The 20417-nt window shown below is 34.6% G+C and overlaps 1 protein-coding gene and 1 long non-coding RNA gene across 3 annotated transcripts; one reads left to right on the top strand and one right to left on the bottom strand.

The window, feature by feature from the left end:
* Positions 1-14998: 14998 nt before the first annotated feature.
* Positions 14999-18878, bottom strand: LOC106117206 (transmembrane protease serine 13). Its single transcript, XM_013311425.1, has 8 exons — positions 18871-18878; positions 18290-18543; positions 17697-17895; positions 17231-17327; positions 16837-17010; positions 16385-16534; positions 15710-15930; positions 14999-15377 (listed from the first exon to the last, which is right to left on the bottom strand). The coding sequence occupies exons 1-8, from the start codon at positions 18876-18878 to the stop codon at positions 14999-15001; spliced, it is 1482 nt and encodes a 493-aa protein (XP_013166879.1).
* A 759-nt stretch (positions 18879-19637) lies between these two features.
* LOC106113615 (uncharacterized) lies at positions 19638-20417 on the top strand. Of its 2 annotated transcripts, none has more exons than XR_001227670.1 (3): positions 19638-19783; positions 20150-20283; positions 20386-20417. It is a non-coding gene; the product is annotated as an uncharacterized LOC106113615 (long non-coding RNA). The 2 variants fall into 2 exon arrangements; XR_001227671.1 differs by having other exon boundaries at positions 20361-20417.

Genomic DNA, 20417 nt, shown 5'->3' with positions numbered 1-20417 from the left:
AACGATTTGCTGTATTTATATCTGTTAATTTTGCATTTCCCTATTAGATAACGTGACGTATGTTCCTTTGTAACTAACTAGAATGTAAATTGAACCAATTTCGATGGTGAAGAATTCTAATGAAATGACACGATTAGACTTCTTCTTCGGAGTAATTTGACTTCAGTCCGGTTTTTAAGGTATTGTATTAGTACGATTTTTTTAATTCCCCGTGGATGAGTCGCGGTCGACAGCTAGTTATTATTAATAAGTGGCAAACGAACAAGTGGCCACCTGAATTCTCCGAAATATGGACATCTGCAATTGCAGATGCGTTGCCTACCTATAATCGACGGAAGACGGGATGCACTGAAGGAGGATATTTCCCCTTTGTGTGGGTCTCCTTCTCCGCCAAATCCACTCCCCCTTCCCATCCTTATAAGAAATAGATGGGAAGGAAACTTGGACTAAAATAGGCTTGCGGCGCATTTATGCATAGCTGGTCAAAGGATTGAGGTCACTTTCATTTTTCTTAATGTCATGATGCTTTGAAAATGTCTGGTAAACAATCTTCCAGTTAACTTGAGATATACATTGAAACCAAAAATAGTCTTGGTGTTAATTTTTCCTACTTAATTAACATAGCTTGGCCCTTAGCAACTATTTAAATTCTCTGAGTATCGCATATTCGCGGTATATTCGCTTACAATATCTGGTATAAACCAGTTCAATATTGGTGGTGGGAAATGACGGCAAAAGTGGGGGGAGGGACAAAGACTGTAACCTACATTCCTCCCCTCTTACGGTAACAAAGATTATACATTAAATAGACAAGACAATAGATATCGTAAATAGATGGATGGATGTTTGTTTGAAGGTATCTCCGGATCCACTGAACGAATTTTGATGAAATTTGGCACACATGTAAAACATGGTCTGGAAGACTTCCACGGATTCGCGGGAGATAACTAGTATTGTAATAAAATCGGATATATCCTTTGATCTTATCTCTCTTTTGTTTGCTCTAAGAGTAAGATTTAGACAGTCACTAAAACTATACTAAAGGGCTTATTCACCACTTAAGAGCTCTGTATGTGGTAGTAATTCTTATAATTTCCTTAAGAAAGACTTTCATAACTTTCATGACATATCACTTTTACTTTGTATAATTTCTTCAGATCCAAAACGTATTGCGTAGAAGTAGATAACGCACGTCCAAGAAATACTTCTATCGCTCACGTGTACTTTATACACACGCATTTTATATTTATTTTAATAAAGAAATTAAATGTTATTTAGTTTGAAAATTATCTATATATAATATATAAAATCAATTGCTGTTCGTTAGTCTCGCAAAAACTCGAGAACAGCTGAGCGAATTTATTTTTTCTTGGTCTTGAAATGTTCGTGGAGGTCTAGGGAAGGTTTAATAGGTTAGAAAAATTCGAATTATTGCTGGGAAAACCCTAAAAACAGCCTTTTTCTATACGCGCGGATGGAGTCGCAGGAGACAGCTAGTTAAGAATAAAAATTTATGAATTTGGTAGGATGTGCTAAGAAATTTTCGTACTATGAAAGTGTGTAAAATTTGTCGTCAGCGTCATACGGCCCCACCAAGGGTCTCGGAGCATACCCTAAGTTACGAGTTACAAGGCCTGTGTGAACCACGCTGGATCAGTCCTGTTGTTAATTTCACACACATCTTTGAAATTCTTATGTTGGAGGTTATATCATGATGATCCTTCACCGTAGTTATCTTAAAAGTACAACGCTGAAAAATACCAAAATAATTTTTGCTATTGTCTTTTTATTGACGTAGTTTTTTTTGTCGTGTCTAGAATTCATTTATTCTATGTTATGTCGCAACGGAGTCATCTCGTCTCGCTCTAAGCTGGCTCTATCTTATGCAACCTTTCTCTCTTATGCAACCCGCTGACCGACATTTGGCGTGGTCTTACACAACACAATTGTCTGGCAACCCCCATTTTTGGGTTTTTATGTTAGGGCACTAGAGAATGTTCGCTAACTATAGACCGACAAATAGTCCGACAAACACTTCTGGCCCGGTGAGAGGCTCTGCTATCGCGGTGTGTTAATAACTTAAAAAATGTCTCTGAAAAAGACACTTATAGTTCAACAAAAAATTTGAAATGTATCCCATTGGGCCGACTGGCCTGCCGATCAATCGGCCCAAAGGAAATGGCCCAATGGACTGATTAATTAGAATAAAAAAAATTATCATTAGGCCTATTAATCAGTAGGCCGATCGGCCCAACGGAAAAAAGAAGGATTTGTGACAATTTTTTGACATTAAGAGGAAGGTCTGGATCAAATAAATTTGTCAGTCTATAGCTCATTAGCGCCCCCTGTCAGTATTAAAAAAGTGTCACACGATACTTGTCGTGCTGCAGCCGTATCATTTTCTGCGTCTGAATAGGCGCTACATATTTTCTAACAGAAATTCGATAGCGTAGTCTCTCCAGTGGCCGGATAAGTTCGTCTGACTATAGTTTCAGCACTTTTTTCATCTTACCGATTTGCAGATCTTAAGCGTTTGTTTTTAAACTTGAAAGTTATACGTAACTTAAATTAATTGTATGCCAAATTTATTTCCGATTACACTTTTTATCAATCTTATTGTATTTTATTTATACGTAATAGATTAGACTGTTCTTTTGTATAAGACACACAAGCAACTTAAAATTCGGAAGTTCCGATGCAAAACGTTCTTGTAATAATGAACACCATGTATATAAAACGAAATTTTTTATATAATAATTTTGTCGATGACAATACGATAATTATCACATAAATTCGTGCTACACCCACAGATAATAAGAATAGTTTCAATAACAACGAGATCACATAAAAACAAACACAATTATTTTAATATTTTTTATGCATGTTATATGGCGGCAAACGGGCGAGCGACCACCTGAAATCGCTGATATAGCGAAGTCACCGTTGCCCATAGACATACACAATTTCATATGCGTTGCCTTCCTTTAATAGACGGAAAAGAGGATGCACAGAAAGAAAGTATTTTCCCTTCCCATGCATCCTCTCATCCGGAAAGTCCACTTCCTCTTCCATTTATTTATAAGAAAAATGATGGGAAGGGAAAGAGGAATAAATTAGGCCTTATAATGTTCATGTTGGTGTATACGTGACCGTTACGTCTGTAAAAGTAAAATTTGTATTACGAATAATATTTGATTGTAAGAAAGTGAGCAAACGAAAGCAAAAGCAAAAGGGAGGACGTATCCTGAATCCGGTATCGCCGATGTCCGCGAATAATAACTAACGGCCGCTATTCACACCGTAATGTAACGGAATACAATTTTGTTAGGAACAATCGTTTCAATAGTTTGGGAATGTACGAAGACTTATTTATTTTATTTGCAACTTAATATAACTGTTTTTTTTTAATATGGATATTTGAATGTCAGTATTTACATGTTTTTAAGTAAATTAGTAAATTCTATTACATAAATATAACTATTTGTAGAAATATGTTACTATAATATACCAAATCATCATTTCGTTTCACTATATTTTTTGTATTTCTTTTTTTTAATTATCAGATTTTTTTTTAAATCTGTCTTTCTTCCTGTCAGCCATGAGACGCCCACTGCTGGGCATAGGCCTCCCTCAAAGATCGCCACGATGACAGGTCTTGTGCCACCTGCATCCAGGACGCTCCCGTAACCTTGACCAGGTCATCGGTCCATCTTGCGGGAGGCCTGCGCCACTTAAGATTTGCAATTCTTCTGTCTGAATGTAAAAAATTGTTTATGATTTAAAAACATCTATAATCATAGATGAAATAATTTATAATACATTACAGTGTGATATAAAATTATAATTCTTTGTATTCCATCAAATACTTCTACATCAGTGTAATCGACGGCCGCTAACGGTTTTTTTTCTGACTCAGTCTATAAGTGGAACTTGTGCATTGAAACCAGCAAATTAAGACGCGACACAATTTTCACTCTCAAATATACGACTCATCTCGCAAAACTATGTCTTGATTGCAAAATACTACGCAATAATAAATAGTAAATTGCGTGCATGGCTCAAGGGTTAAGCAATTGACTTCATATGCAGCTCCTGGGTTCGAATCCCGCACTGTACAAATGTGTTTCTCGATTTCAATTTACATTTATACGACGTTCTTACTGTGAAGGAAAACATCTTGATGCTGCACATATATGAGAAGAAATTCAAAGATATGTGTGAAGTCAACCAGCACTGGGCCTGCGTGGCCTATGGTACTTAACTTAGAGCAGGATCCGAGATCCTCAGTGGAGACACAAAGTTAGCTAATGATGAAAGAGTAAATTAATAACAACTAATAAACCTAACTATATTTATAAGTGTAGGTTTTGATTGATTGACAATACTGTTTTATTTAAATTTTTTTCAATGTGTCTTGTCCAACAAACTTATCGGGACCGGCGAAACTCCTTTTACCTTTGAAATCGTGTACAGTATACTTATATAAAATTGATAGAAGTAACCCATCATAGCAGTGGCTCTCTCATCGAGCCAGATCTCCTTGTTTAACTATATTGTCACCGGGTCAGATAATTTTGTTGCACTATTGTTAAAAGATTATTAAGAGTAGAGAGGAAACCACTATAACTTGCAATTTATTATAAAAATTTTACTTACTTTTTTTTGTTACATCTGTGTAAATGCAGAACTTATTCAAATGTCAAGTTATCCGTGCATAACAAAAGCCATTACATAAAATATAAACGAAAGTAGGTTTATAAAACGAAGCCGCGTGCGGTAGCTAGTTTAAAAATAAAAACAATCGCCATACAAAGGTTCGTGTCAATTCGATTTCATAACTCCTACGAACGTGAGTCCGTAAGGCTCCGAATCTCTTTTAGCGGAACAGCCAAAGCCTCCTAACATATACCATATAATAACAACTGCAAACAACAAACAAAGAAAACACAACCTTATTCCTTTAAGAACAAATCTTAAATTACATAAACTTGTGATACTGACTTACTACATTTCGAATAACAAACAGTTACTGTGACAAGGTTCTATACATTAAAAACAATTCAACCTAAACTCTACTCTATACCTTTTCAATAAAGCGTTATTTGGAGTGTATATAAGTGATTAATAGTGACAGTATTACAGTTAGTAGTTTGCCCTACAATGAAAAGTGAAAGTATGAGTGTTGCTTCGCCTCAGCGGGGCGGGGGAGGGGTTAACCTGCGCACTAGCAGCATAGTAAATGCGGATTTGGGCGTTTTGATGACCCGATGTATACCAAAGTAACATACATCATTGGTGGATAATTTAAATCCTTTCTAAATCTTTTGTATTGTAAATGCCATGACATGGATTAATCCATTCAATCTCATACACGATTAAACGGAATTAAAGATAAGCAGTTGTACGCTTGTTTGTCCGCGTGGAATTAAAAAATGTAGTAAGTACAGCCTATGTCATCCTGAAAAAGCTAAAGCTAAGGGGAAGCTGACCCCTTCTAGAGAATAGAAAAAATAAAAATTAATAGATACTAAAATATGAACTTCTTGAACTCATAATGATGGGCAAAAACGCAGTCAGAAGACGAGTTGGAAGAAGGAGAAAGTCGTGGCTGAGAAACATTCGGGAATGGACCAGTATTGCCAGCGTTGAACAACTTTTTCGCTTGGCACAGGACAGGAAAGGGTTCGCTGAGCTGACGGCCAAGCTCCAGTAATGGAGAGGCATTAGAAGAAGAAGAAGATACTAAAATCCTTTAATAATTGGACCACATTTAGATATAGCATTTTCCTGGAATAAAAAAAAGAATTGGTAACGCCCTTGAATATCAAGTGCCTAAAGAAATACTTTTAATATAAAAAACCTACAATATATTGTTGCACAAAACATTTATCTTTTGGGAATCGAACACGAGGCCGTATACGGATGCTAATATATTAAAATATATTCTAATCGGTCGTTAGCGAAGATTTCCCAGTTCCATTTTGATACCATTTCGTTATTTCCCCACGGACAGACAGACAAGACAACGTTAAATAAACTTTGCGTCTTAGTAACGAAACTATCGGTCCATCCTGCCTTCCCACAGTTGTACAGTCGGCTACATACATTTATATAGCTCTAAATATACATACTAGCTTTTGCCCGCGAGTTCATCTTCGCAGAATTTAAAAAAAACTTAATAAGTTGCCTATGTGTTACACTTTACGTTCTACATCTATGCCAAATTTTATCGAAATCTGTTTAGACGTTCTGCAGATATCCTCTAACAAATATCCATCCATCTTAACATTTGCAATTATATACATATACTAGCGGACCCGACAGACGTTGTCTGACAATTTGACACTGCGATGTCTGTCGGATCCAATGTAAAACATTCCAAAATCAACAAATACTAATAAATTAAAAATTAATAAAAAAAAACATTGTCCAGCGGACAAAATTGTGAATCTAAACCATTCCCAGATCCCCTTGAACACACACAAAAAATTTCATCAAAATCGGTCCAGTCGTTTGAGAGAAGTTCAGTGACATACACACTCACAGAAGAATTATATACATAAAGATGTAAGTAAGATTAATGCATCTGACTGTACATTTATTTTTAAATATTTCATGACAAATATATCCAATAATACTTGGAGATAATGTAGAACATGAAAGGTGAAAGAGTTTATGAAATCCGTTTAGTAGTTTTGAATTTATTAAGAACAATAAAAATATTTCCTCTTTATAATATTACTGTATTCTAATTAAAGTTTATTAACCTTCTTGGAAACCTTAATGAATATCGAAGCTAGCAATATTTTGCAAATCGTACGTGATTTTATTAAGCATTTCTTTACCAAAGTGACCCGCTTTTTGCCCTTGACTTATGACCTTGTGATGCCCTCTAACTTAATCCTTACAATGGGTTTCTGTCAAAACGCTTGTTACAAAACATTGTCATCTCTTTCTCTCTTTGTAAAAACGTTGGCATCTCTTTCTCACTTTGAAATATCAGAGATTGTTTTTGTGTAGTTGTTTCAAGAAATGATTTCATCATCAGCTCACTATACGTCCCCATCGAGGGGCTCGGAGCCTACCCTAAGTTAAGGGTGACTAGGCCAGTCAACCACGCTGCGCACTTGGCCAGTTGGTTGGTTGACTTCACACATATCTTTGAATTTCTTCTCAGAAATGTGCAGGTTGCAACACGATGTTTTCCTTCACCGTAACAACGTCGGATAAATGTACGTACGTATCTAAATCGGAAAATCGAAAAATACATTGGTACATGGCGGGATTCGCACCCAGGACCTGCAGATTCCAAGTCAAGTGCTTGACCCCTGAGCCACCAATGCTCGTAATAAAATGATATTATAATAACTCTATGTTGTTTCACTATGTATCTACATATTATCTTACTAATATTATAAATGCGAATGTTTGGATGGATGTTTGCTTGAAGGTATCTCCAGAACGGCTTCACAGATCCAGCTGAAATTTTGCATAGATGCAGAACATTGTTTGGAAGAACACATATGTTACTTATTAAGTTTTTTATTCACGTGGACGGAGTCGCTGGCGACAGCTAGTTGTAAAATAAAAGCAATAATTTAGATTTGAAATAGTTATTACTTAGGTCCCTATAATTCTAAAGGTGCTACGGATAGTTTTTAAAAGAAATATGAATTAAGTAGACTGACTCAGCGACAAAAAATTTGCTTTGGTCTCCAATATATTCATTTTCTAGATTCCGTGTAATTTTGACCCAGTGCTGTTCATCCAGAAATTTACTTTCTTTCTCGGTAGCTTTAAACTTTGCGTACTTACTACTAAATCGATTTAGACTTCAAAGTTGTTGATAACTGTACAAAACTTAGAAAATTATGTTATTTACAAATAGAGTAATCTCTTAACTTTACAAAAGTAAAGAAAGAATGGTGTGACTAAACCTGTTTTACTTACCCGGTTTTTCTTTATCCTATGATACATAAAACTCATGTTGGGCCGGTCTTTGACACCAGGTGTCAGCACGGCTGCAGATAAGTGCATCGGCCTGGGAAGGGCCAAGGGCCTCAGCACAGGCCCTTCACCCCGGTGAAAGTATTAGTCAAAAACCATCTCGCCCATTTCGTTCGTTCACTCCTATCAGGAACATAGATGGGCATAGAGATGACCTTCAGACTACAAAATTTTAATCGTCGAAGAAGAAGAAACAGGGTTGTTGGAGATATTATTATAAACCAAATGGTAAACTTAAAACTTTTCAAAAAATTGGTTCTTTCTTTGTATTTTTTTGTAATTACACATTTTTTAACATATGTAAAGCACATATAACTCTAATGTTATCAGCAGTTTTTTTAATTAGTCTCGGTACATACAGTTCATTAGTTTTAGCATATTTTAAAAAAGAAAATGTTCTTAACTAGATTCTAAGTGGCCATAATAATAAAAATACAACAAAACCTACTGCATACATCTGCTGTCCCGAATCTCCAAGGCTGCTAGATGCGGAAGAAAGCTCGGAAAGCGACAGTGGAATTCTCCGGCGCTTGCGCATCCCTCCCCCTTCTTACCTAGGGGGGGAGTGCAATGCCTTTGGGCCATTTCTTTTGGGAAAATAAAACAGGACGGACGCATCGTGCAGTGAACTTTTGGGTACGATAAGATTTTAGGGCCACGTCCTATTGGAATCTCGAATGTATTTGGGAACTATAAGTACAAGGCTTCCTTGACTTGTAGATTTTTTATACGGAGATACAAGAAAGCTACATTCTAAGTTAGACTTATGTGACTTACGGAAAATTGTTCTTATAAGATGTTTTTTATTTTATTTTAGGCAAGGTTATGCTACATTTAAAGAACTTTTTATATCTTACTAATATTATAAATGCGAAAGTTTAGATAGATGTTTGTTAGAAGGAATCTCAAGAACGGCTCAACGGATTACAATGAAATTTGGCACAGGTGTAGAACACATAGGCTACTTACTTAATTAGTAGTATTTTTAATTCTAAAAGGATGAAATCGCGGGCAAAATCTTATTATGACTATATCTAGGTTGCGATGGCAACTTTATTGGAAAAGGTGGGTCTTGTAGATCGGTTACATCATCCCTTTTGTGCCTTTGAGAATAAAAGATATGATAATATGTTTCGGTACATTTTTCGATGGAAACCTCCGTGAATATATCAACTGCGTTATTAGGTCTGGAGGGAAACTAACCTAACTACGATTTTATGACTTTTAATCAAACATGAAAGTTATTAAGTTGTATAAATTATTGTATTTAAATGTATACAAGTTGCTTATCGTAGCTTTGGAATAAAACAGGATGTTTAAGCTAACAATACAGTAGTTTGCTGCAAACTTAACTAAACATTATGGAATTGTATTAGTCATGCAATTGACATTTTAGTTCCTAGCTCACAATGTTTTATGTTGTCCTTTATGAAGAATTCACATTTATTGTATATTTATAGATAATTGTATTTTTATAGACAATAAATTATAACTAATTTTCATTATAATTATTAATGCTGGTGATGTTTAGAGCTACACATTTTTTATCAATGGAAATTCTTGGATGTTATGTCTGCATCTAGTATGTAGAATTGTAGATTAAAATGTATTAAAAAACGTTCATCTAACTATATAATAACAAATTATTTAACAGAAATAATATTTACGAAGTTCATTTAATGACTTTTAATAAGTGTGAAAATGGAAAATTGTGGGGTACTATTGTTTACGTAGGAACCATCAAATAAATTAAATTTTAAAGTGTCAACCCTACTAATTAAAAATACACTATATGATGTTGGTTATTTTATAAAATACTTGTCCAAATAGGGCTGCTACAAATAAGTTTTATTTTATCGTTAGTCACTATTGTGCTTACAATAGAAAAACTCAAGGCCGTTATGTAATATGTTTTATTTAATGTAAATAGAACGGAATAATGCCGACTAAGCTGTCGGTCTGGTGGCATCTGATTACCGAAAACTGCATAGGCGAGTGTCAACTATAGGTCGACGTACGACAGCGTACAGGCGCACGAAATGATGGATTCCATGGAATTATTTATCTATTATATTAATGAAATTGGTGAGTGTATGTAATTTAAAAAAAAATCATACTTCGTACACCATGTATATCTCTTATTTTACCTATGTCTGTCTGTATGTCAGGTCGCAAGGTCGTGTTTGTTTTGGGTAATCTCTGGAACGGCTGCACCTATAATCACGGGAAGGTAGTTGGTGCTTTTATGTTATTTTTTTATGCTGCGCTGACGATGTCTCAAGCGGCTACTACTAAGTGGACAAATTTGATGATATACATACAGTTTTGTTTTAGGGTTTCTCTCAATTTACGAGAATTGCCAATAGTAGATTATAATATGGTGTTGCGGCTGAGAACGTTAGCAAAAATACTTGATATGACTTCATATACTCTGACAATGTCGATTGATAAATTACAATTTAACCAAATTATAATGGATACAAGTGTCATTATTTCTTTCGGCTGTACATACGCACGTGCAAGGACGGCAGGTCGGCGACCGACGCCTGCGCAGCCTCCGCGTCCCCCGCACAGCCTCCCTCTCCTTTCCCACTGCGTTCCCTCTGCGCGGGAAACTCGCTCTAACGGCGAGTCGGCTCTGACTACATAATATTCTCGAATATTAACAGTAGACTAGATATATACAGGATATGTATAAAAATATGTTTTTTTTTTAACTTAACATAGCTCTGTTTGAAAAAGTGTAACATATACGGAACCCAAAATATCGAACCTTAATATCTATCAGAATTATAACAATGATTCGTTGGCCTCTTATGCGATAATTTAGGATTTTTAATTAGTGTTACGAACCTTAGAATTAGTAAAAATATTAATTGACCTTGAATATAAGGCAAAATATCTGAAGCTAGTTTTCATCCACCCACTGTGTATAAGGGTCTCCTTAAACTTAAAAACTATTTACTAAGGGACCCCTAAAGGACAATGTGTAAGCGTCCACACCCACCTTGCAATCTGACCATTTTGTACTATCGCGACATTTGTCGTAGAAATGGCGTATTAGAGCTATTTAAATTTTAGCGAATGTCTTTTGTTTGACCAGAGATGTTTGTTGAAAATGGCCTGCGATTAAAGTTAAAAAATAGTCAAAACTTTTTATGCTTAAACTGTCGACAAATAACTAAAGAACACCTGATTATTATTAAAGGTAATCATGGGTGGTCAGGTGACTAATTTTACAAAGAAACAAAATATAAAAGAGAATTGTGTTATTTGGCAAGACAATCGTTCTGTGAAGTCGGCATTTGTCATTGTGGCCTGTTGAAGTATTTCGCTTATTCTGCAACTCTCCAAGGGTCGTATGTTCAATTCTGAGATGTGATGATACTCAATTTTATGTTTATAAAAATAAGGTGTTTGTCGATAACAATGAATTCTGTTTGATCTATTTTAAATTGGAAATTACATACTGTATTAGCCACGTGTATATAGGTATAGCGTCGGCGGCTCAGGGGTTAAGCACATGACTTGCAATCTGCAGATCCTGTGTTTGAATCCCACCATGTAAGAATGTGTTTTTTGATTAACATATGTATATGTATATTCAACGTTCTTACGGTGAAGGAAAACATAGCGATGCAATCTGCAGAAATTCAAAGATATGTGTGAAGACAACCTGCACTGGGCCAAAGTGGTTGACTATGGCCTAGTCACTGACTTAGGGTAGACTCCAAGCCTCTCAGTGGGGACATATACTGAGCTGATGATGTATATAGGTCAATCCAATTATTAAATAATTTTAGTTTCTATACTTTATATATGAGGGATTGTGTTAAAAATGTCATAACCAAGAAGGGTGTGTGGATAAGGGGTAGGTAGATAGAAACTAGTTGTAGAGACGAGAATTTAAGTTGTAAAATTACTTACGATTTAATTTAAGTAACTAATTGATAGTAAATATACAAATACGTAGTCATAAAAGTCTGTCATATTTTAAAAAGTTGTGCTATAAATTGGCGCTATTTTAATTTTCGTTTTTTTTTTTTAATATTACTTATAATTTAGTAATAATTATAATTGACCGTGACAAAGAAATCGAATCTCGTATAATAAGTTCGCTTGAACGAAAGCGACACGTAATACAGTAAGCAATGGTGATTGAATAGAAATAGTTGCTACAGGGTGTTACATAAGTGACCACAATTGTCAGGCAACTTGGACAACTGGACCGGAACGTTGATTATACAGGTTGTTCCGAATCAATTGTATCCGATTGTAATTTAAAATTAATTACAGCTTAAAATTAAATGGAGTTTTATTAAGATCGTCGGAATTAACCTAATAGATATTTACAGAACTTAGAATGTTTTTTCATAAATATATTATACCTTAATTCAATATATTATGCAATCTAAAGTTTAAAATTAAGTGCACGTTTTTGATTAATATAATTAATAATAAATTTATTTATTTTACTTATAATTCAATAAATGTATTATAAATAATAATTTTTTCTTGTCTCTAAGTATTTTCAATCATTTTCTACTAAATACTAAATTAAATACTAAAAACTAAAGATATTTATAAATCGCAACATCCTGTATCTACCGCGCAAGACCTGACCACCGGTTTACGCAAGCCGTGCAAAATGAGAAGAATCGAAACACCTCTATCTACTTCCCGACTATTTTATGTCATCGCGCCCCAATTAATTTGGTTTTGGATCTTTTTTAAACATTAATTTCAGAGTATACTTTACTCATTAATGAACTTCATTAAATTTGATATAGTGAAAGCATTCAGTATTCATGTTTTTTTATATATCATAAGGTGGCAACGAGCGAGCGGCCACCTGAAATCGCTGAAATAGCAAAGTGACAGTTGCCCATAGATATACGCAATTGCATATGCGTTGCCTATCTTAATCGACGGAGGAGAGGATGCTCAGAAAGAAAATGTTTTCCCTTCCCATGAATCCTCTCATCCGGAGAGTCCACTTCCACTTCTCATCCTTTCCTTATAAGAGGCCTCCGGGACGCACACTCATCAGACAAAACGCGGAATAGCTTCCACTTGACGCCTGTCTTCTGTGTGGTCGTGGTATTTCATCGGGCGAGTCGGGACAATTCGCGCGAAGATGTTAAAGCGGGCTCTACCACTGTTATTGTTATTTAGAGACAAAAAAAATATCTAAAACGTTAAACGATTTGTGTCCATTTTTTTACATAAAAAAATTGGTCAAATGCACACTACACAAGTTAGGTATATTGAAATTATTTGAGGTAAAAATACGTAAAAAACTTTATAAAATAACTCAATTTATCAACCTTTAAAGTAGTCGTTATCCAATAAAATTAAAATGTGTACATTAAAAAAAATACTTTAAAATCAAAAATATTCCGACTCGAAGGACCAAATTTAGTTTCCACGACCAAGTCTTTTGTATTGCGCCATATTATATCATGAATGAACAAAGTAATTTACGCAGATTATAAAAAATAAGATAGTTGATGGTCGTTGCACGATATGGAAATCAGTGGCCTCTTAGGGAACACCCCAGGTGTGTGAACACATCGTTTACGAGGTCTAGGACCTTATGACTGATAAATGTTAAACTATATGACTAAAAGTTATCTTATTGCTAGACGACAGACTTGCTTAGTAGCCTATGTGTTCTTCCAGATTTTGTTCAACATCTGTGGCAAATTTGATTAAGTTCCGTTGAGCGGTTCCAAAGACACCTTCTAAAAACATCCATCCATCTAAATATTGTCGCATTTTTTAAATTTACTTTTTACTAAAATTTATAGATGGAATAATATTTATTTCTATGGAAAAATGTTTTTTTAGTTCTCTTTATTTCCTTAAGTATTTCGATGGTTAAAAAAATTGCCGATTCATAACAGTAGGAGATCTGAGAATTAAAATTAAAAATGCAGTCTGTTGACCTCGTTGTATGCATTTTTATCAGACGTTGCAGTTTGCTATCGTGCGATGATCTCTTCGTTTATTTTTTCCTGGACTTGCATTGATAAGCAGTATTTGCATTGCAAACGTTAGTGAGATAAAAATGTGATTAACCATTTGCTCAAAGGAATTTTCATCGGAGATCAGATTTTGTGAGTAGCGACATCTAGGTGTGGCGCTTAGGAAACTACTCAAGGCTCAGCGACTTGTTCATTTGTTCTTAATTTTTATTGTTTCGACCAAAATGATTTTGTTATTATTATTAATTTATGTATTAAGGCGTTAAAATTGAATTGAACTATGAGATTTAAATTTTAAACTACATAGCAAAGATATATAAGCGAAAAATGAAAAAATGATATATTATGGGTCTAGTTTACTTAGACTTACGTATATTTATTAAATGCACAAATTACAATATCATCAGTAGTTTTGGTTTTCTTACATAAATAAAAAAATCTTTTAACTCAGATGTATTTAAATAAATTTGAATATGGAACAAGTTTTCACTTTCGTACTTCTGCATTTTAATGTACATAGTTAATGTATTTTGTAGATTTCGTAATTTTATAAAATTGTTCTTTCCTATATATACTTGTTGATTTATGATAATGGAACACGGTAATTGGAAAAATATAAAGTTTTTTTTTAGCTTGTAGTTGACTTACGACATCTAGCGAGGAGTAGCGTAACTAATTACTCGCAGCTTTCACTTTATTACCACAGATGGCGCTGACAAATATGAATAGGATGGATAAAATTTTTGTTTTAGATTCAGATTTTAACTTTCTGTAGAAATTATTAAGCTTGTACAATACACTAAAGATGGCGATCTTTAGTGTATTGTACAAGCTTAAGGCGATCAAGAGGATGAAAACATGGTCCATCACCATTAAAGACAGGAAAATAAAACATGATGTTTTCTTTGTTAGTTTATTACTGTAGTTTAAAAACAATTTAAAAACTTGGATTACAATATCAATAAAGAATTTCAAGTTACACTTAGATACAAAAGAAAAAAAATTCAAGTGATAAATGCTATAAGATCCTTCATACTAGTTTTCCTACTTGAATTTCTGTACCCGACATCTTCGTCTTTGTTTTCATCCATGATTTCTTGGAGAGCCATCATTCTAAGTAATGCCTCTGCCTCATTATCCTCACCATCTCCTAGTATTCTCTCGTTAATCTGATTGGTCAGATTAATATCGTCCATTAAACTGTCATCCAAAACACTATCATCAGTGACGTCATCGTTGTAATTTCTTCTATACCTTCTTCTCAGATTGAAGCCAGCTTCTTTTAGTTTTCTCTTAGCTAACTCCAGGAAAGTAGGAGAGCTGAGGGTCTCTCGTAACCAGTTCTTGATTTTATTCTTTTTGTCTTCAACTTGAGCTTTGAACCTGTTAGAAAGTCTGCATGTATATAAATGCAATTTTAAATGTATTATAAATTTGAACCTTATTACAGCTACGGATAAGAGTCCAATTCGCACAGAAAGGGACATTTTAAAAGAGTAAAGTTAAAAAGGCGTAAAAAGTTAAAATTAACCTTGTTTCTTATTCAGCTTAATTTTATTTGCGACAAAAAAGTGCTCTACTCTCCGCTCCGGTCTATGAGAGCATGCGGACATGCGTCCAAGCAGTCGTGAGTTCGAATCCTTCCATTCCTTTACTGTCTTGAACAAGACTAGAGCTTAGTTGGAACGGTTACAACAAGAAATCAAAGTACTTACTTCTGCAATTCTTTCTCTCGTTGTCTTGCTTTCAATATCTTAGGCACTAGTTCGGGCACGTTGCTGGCTTCGTTCGCCGTGATTGTGGATTCCACCCACGATGTTATTTCGGAGACGCGACTATAGACGCCCGGGGATTGAGGGTCGCCACATTTCTTACCACCGAAGGAGACTATGCCTAACAGTATACCGTCACGTACTGCTGGACCGCCAGAATCGTGCTGGAATAGAGAACATTTTATCATTACATTAACTATAGCCCACGATTCCATAGGGAAATTAAAAACTTAATTAGTCTGCGTTCTTTTAGGCTATTTCTACGTCAATGCCAGGTTTCATCGAGATCTATGCAGTCGTTCTGATGATAACTTCTAACAAACCATTGTCATTGTCCTATATTGACGAAGTAGGTTGCCTTCACCATAATATTTACCAGCATTAGTAAGGGACTATAGTTTCCACATCTCCACAATAAGCGCGTATTTTCCAAAAAAATATGGATCCCTTCAACCAACTGAGCTTGGTCGCTTCTCATTAATTTTTAAAAACATTTGCTAGTAACTTTTATAATTTTCTAGAACACGTTAGAAGAAAAGAACTATCTCTTCCTAATTTAACACGTTAATCGTCGTTATAAATATGTCCCATTGAATAAAAGTTATGTTATTTTCTTACATTACAAGCATCCTTGCCGCCGGTGGCGTATCCTGCGCAGACCATGCGCGGTGTTATGTAGAATCGGTACGCGTGTTGGCACTCGTCAGCAGCCATAACTGGTACAGGAACGAACCGCAACCGGTCTGGGATGTTGCCGTAACCTGATTGCTGCATTCAATCTGAATATTACTAAGACCCTTTTCCACTAAACCACTTTTAACATCGAGTAGTAGTATAATTAAATACATTGGTGATAAAACACGAGCGACAAGAGATGCAATCGACGATGTCTTTAGTGTCCCATAGACAATATTTTTTTTATAATTAGTTAAAAAATAAATCTTCCAAAAACCGGTCACACCCAAAAATATTGTACTTCGATTTTTGAAAAGATTCATTAAGTACCGTGCTTATTTACTATACTTAATTAACTTAAAGGTCTAAAAATAATTAAATTACACAATACTAACATCAGTACTTCCCCAGCCGGTAACAATAAGAATATCATCGGTCTTGATCTGGTAGTCTCTGGAAGGCAGATTGAGGACTGCGATGTTCCTACCGATAGGCATCGGCCGGTCTAGACGCGCGAGAGAAAAGTCGAAGTCAGCATTGCCAGGCACGTAGTTGGACGGGAAAAACGCCTGATAAAAAATGTACAAGTAAAACAAATTTCTTTAGAACGCCTGGCGAAAAATATTAGTTAAAATCTCATTTTGAATTTTTGCGGCCATTTTTGCAGTAATAAAGCATTACTACTGTTATTACTTGTCGAATTTGTGTTATTAGAGTTTTCACTCCCGAAATAATAAATCGTACAAAACATATTGTAATTCTTCATATATCATCAGATTGTGACGTCACCTTATTTATCCTCGCCTGGTAGCCGCCGCGGTTGTGGAACGAGCTGCCCGCTCTAACGATGTAATTTATTAGTTTCTTTTGATCTCCGTCATGTGCTCTGCAAAAGAAATTCACTATTAAATTGAATAAAAATTGTATAAAATGATTTAAGCTTTGGTTGAAAGCAATACAAACAAGTAGCCGACTGTCTGCTGGACGTTACATGCTGGATTGGATAAGGAATCCAATCGTAGAGTTTTAACTACGGATCATCGGATCCAATGCGTTCGTTGGGAGATTCGAAGACTCTCGTCAGTTGCAATCAAGCATGGCCACTGAATGTGTTTTAGTCAGTCTCACACGACCCTATTTCCTTTCGTGGAAGCTATCTTTTAAAGATTCACCAGTATAAAAGGAGGAGGTAAATGCTACGAAGCATTTACTTTAGCCTAAGCAATATTTGAAAGTTCTAGAATGTTATATTTACGATTCAAGGCAATGTCCCGCGGTGAATATCCACTGTTCATCGATGACGGAGCCTCCGCACCAGTGGTTGCCGTTCCTGGAGATGGCGACGTTATACGGGTACATACTGATACTGGTCTCCATGCCCCCGACAATGCGACGCGCCGCGTACGAGCGGAAAACTAAAGCCAACTGTTTTTCGTCATGAGACTCTGAAATACCTAAGAGATATTTTGGTTTTGTTGGAAAGGCCTTAGACTTAAGATAAATAATTTATAGAAATTAAAGATAGATTGCTTCTGAAGAAAAGTTTTTGTTGTAAAATCACCATGCTAGAAAAACGGCAAATATATTTTATTTTAAGCATTTCTAACAAATTGAGAGTCTAGCAATATTTATATTACATCAAAGGTTTTACTATATCACTAACTATCGCGCGCTACTCCGTCCGTAAATTATAAAAAAAATAAGTAGCCTGTATGTTCTTCCAGACTATCTTCTACATCTATAACAAATTTCATCAAGATCCATTAAGCCGTTCCGGAGATACATTCATCTTTCGCATTTTATAGTATTAGAAAGATTGTTCGGAAAATAAGCAAAATTATTACAAACCCGTGGAATGTCTTTCATCCCGAGTTATTCTATATCTAGTTGATGTTTCATCGTTAGTAAATTTATACCTCGCTTCCAACAAAGCCTTTATCTCTTCTCCACTATCAACATCTTTCTTATTATCAACATTCACTTGATCTATCTCTTTATTTCTTAATATCGGCTTATCGTGAAATACCTCTCCGTCTATTTCTATAACTTTAAAACTTACTACTTTATTAATTAACAATACAATTAAACTAAATTTAAAATACCATCCTAAATAATTTAATGGTATATTCATTTTTTTCTTGTTTTTATCATTTTAATCAACACACGGTTTCCGTAACTTGTAAAGATTAAATTTTGTTTTCATATAACTTTATGAGGTTATTTAACGAGCTTGTATGTCGTAAAATCGAATGGCTTATTAGATTCTGAATGTTGAATTATATTACATTTGTATGTGCTACTGTGTTTTTGTATTGTGTGTTATTTCCTAAATATAACAAATATAAATATTTTAAACGCTAATAGTGAATACATTTTATACAATTTCAATTAAGTTTACAAGAATTTGAAAAAAATCTAGCCTATGTCACTCGGACATAGTGTTGCTTTCCAACAGTGATATATTTTTTTAAATCCGTTAAGTAGTTTTTGAGCCTATTCAATGCAAACAAAAAATAAATCTTTCATCCTTGTAATTACTTCTTACTAATATTATAAATGCGAATGTTTAGATGGATGTTTGTTTAAAGGTATCTTGAGAACGGCTGAATAGATCAGAAATTTGGTATAGATGAAGAACAAGGTGTGGAACATAGGCTACTAATAAAGTTTTTAAAAATTCCGCGCGGACGATCGCGTGCGAAAGTTAGTAGTAGTATAGATGTAAAATTAAAAATGAGAATTGAAAATCTGCCTCCCATATACGTTTTTGTTTTTATTATTATATTTATTTTTAATGTTTATTGGACACAGGTAGAACTTCAGAAGCTGGAAAACTGTACTTTTCCAGTATTTATAAGTTATATTGTATTATGTTAAAAGAATTATTTATTAGCCGCTGTCCTGATAAATGTGAGTTAAACATTTATTTTTGTGTGTGACCGCAGAATACTTTAAAAAATAGATACACGTAGTCGTAGTTGATTTTTTTTCTATGTGATGGCAATATGGAGTTTAGTTGAAAATAATTAAAAAAAAATAGCTAAAAAACTGAATTACGAAAAGTGTGGCAGAATGGTTAAGATCTTTGCCTTTTGAGTTATATTTTGAAAAAAAAATCGTTTGATGTAGCATTGACAGTAGTGGCAGAATGAACAAAACCTTTGTCTCACATGTCAGTCAGAAAATGTCATTTTAATTGACGGTTGTGTATTGATTTTTTGAAATTTATATATTTTTACTCTTTAAGTTTTTAATATTAATAAAAAAATGAGATGACATCCGCACATGCGACTCTAGTTGCTTTATCTTTATTAATTAATAACATAACATATTTATACGATAGTAAGTTTGGAGTTATTTTATTTGAAACTAGCTGTCGTCCGCGACTCCGTCCGCGCGGAATTAAAGAAAATTAATAATTACCCTATATGTTCTGAAGTTACTTTCAAACAAACATCCATACCTCTATCCATCTAAACATCCTACGTCCTCGATCTACGAAAGGATTTTTCACAATTTTACCTTAAACTAACTATCCCCCGCGACTCCGTCTGCACGGTATTAAAAAAAGATGTTGGCCGATTCTCAGACCTACTCAATATGCTCACAAAATTTCATGAGAATCGGTCAAGCCGTTTCGGAGGAGTATGGTAAAGGAAATTGTGACACGAGAATTTTATATTTAAGATTAAATTGTGTTTTTTACAGAATCTGTAACTGACGATACGCTATTTACAACAAAAATAGTTTTTATACTCAGTGTATGTTTGCTATTACATGAAATACCAATTCTGCCGAGATATTTCTGGAATAGAAACACAACAATATCCTTTTTAATAGAGGTAACTATACGTACTTTTAAAATTTCACTTTGCACATCTAATCTAATCTAGTCTAATTTAATCTAATCTCATCTTAGAAACCGTTTCTATCTTACTTTACAGGTAGCAATATCTTTAGCTGTATTAGAATATTC

The sequence above is a fragment of the Papilio xuthus genome, unplaced genomic scaffold (genome assembly GCF_000836235.2).
Source record: "Papilio xuthus unplaced genomic scaffold, Pxut_1.1 DF829758.1, whole genome shotgun sequence".
In the NCBI taxonomy this organism is placed as follows: domain Eukaryota; kingdom Metazoa; phylum Arthropoda; class Insecta; order Lepidoptera; family Papilionidae; genus Papilio; species Papilio xuthus.
The sequence above is the reverse complement of the archived record's forward strand: the minus strand, read 5'-3'. Positions and strand labels throughout refer to the sequence as shown.

What these genes read in the sequence shown, in the direction of transcription:
- LOC106117206 (XM_013311425.1), bottom strand. An exon ending in GGATGAAAGACATTCCACGG is followed by an intron (nt 17,896 to 18,289) that starts GTTTGTAATAAT and finishes AATATCTCTTAG; the next exon opens with GTATTTCAGAGTCTCATGAC. An exon ending in CCGGCTGGGGAAGTACTGAT is followed by an intron (nt 16,535 to 16,836) that starts GTTAGTATTGTG and finishes GATTGAATGCAG; the next exon opens with CAATCAGGTTACGGCAACAT.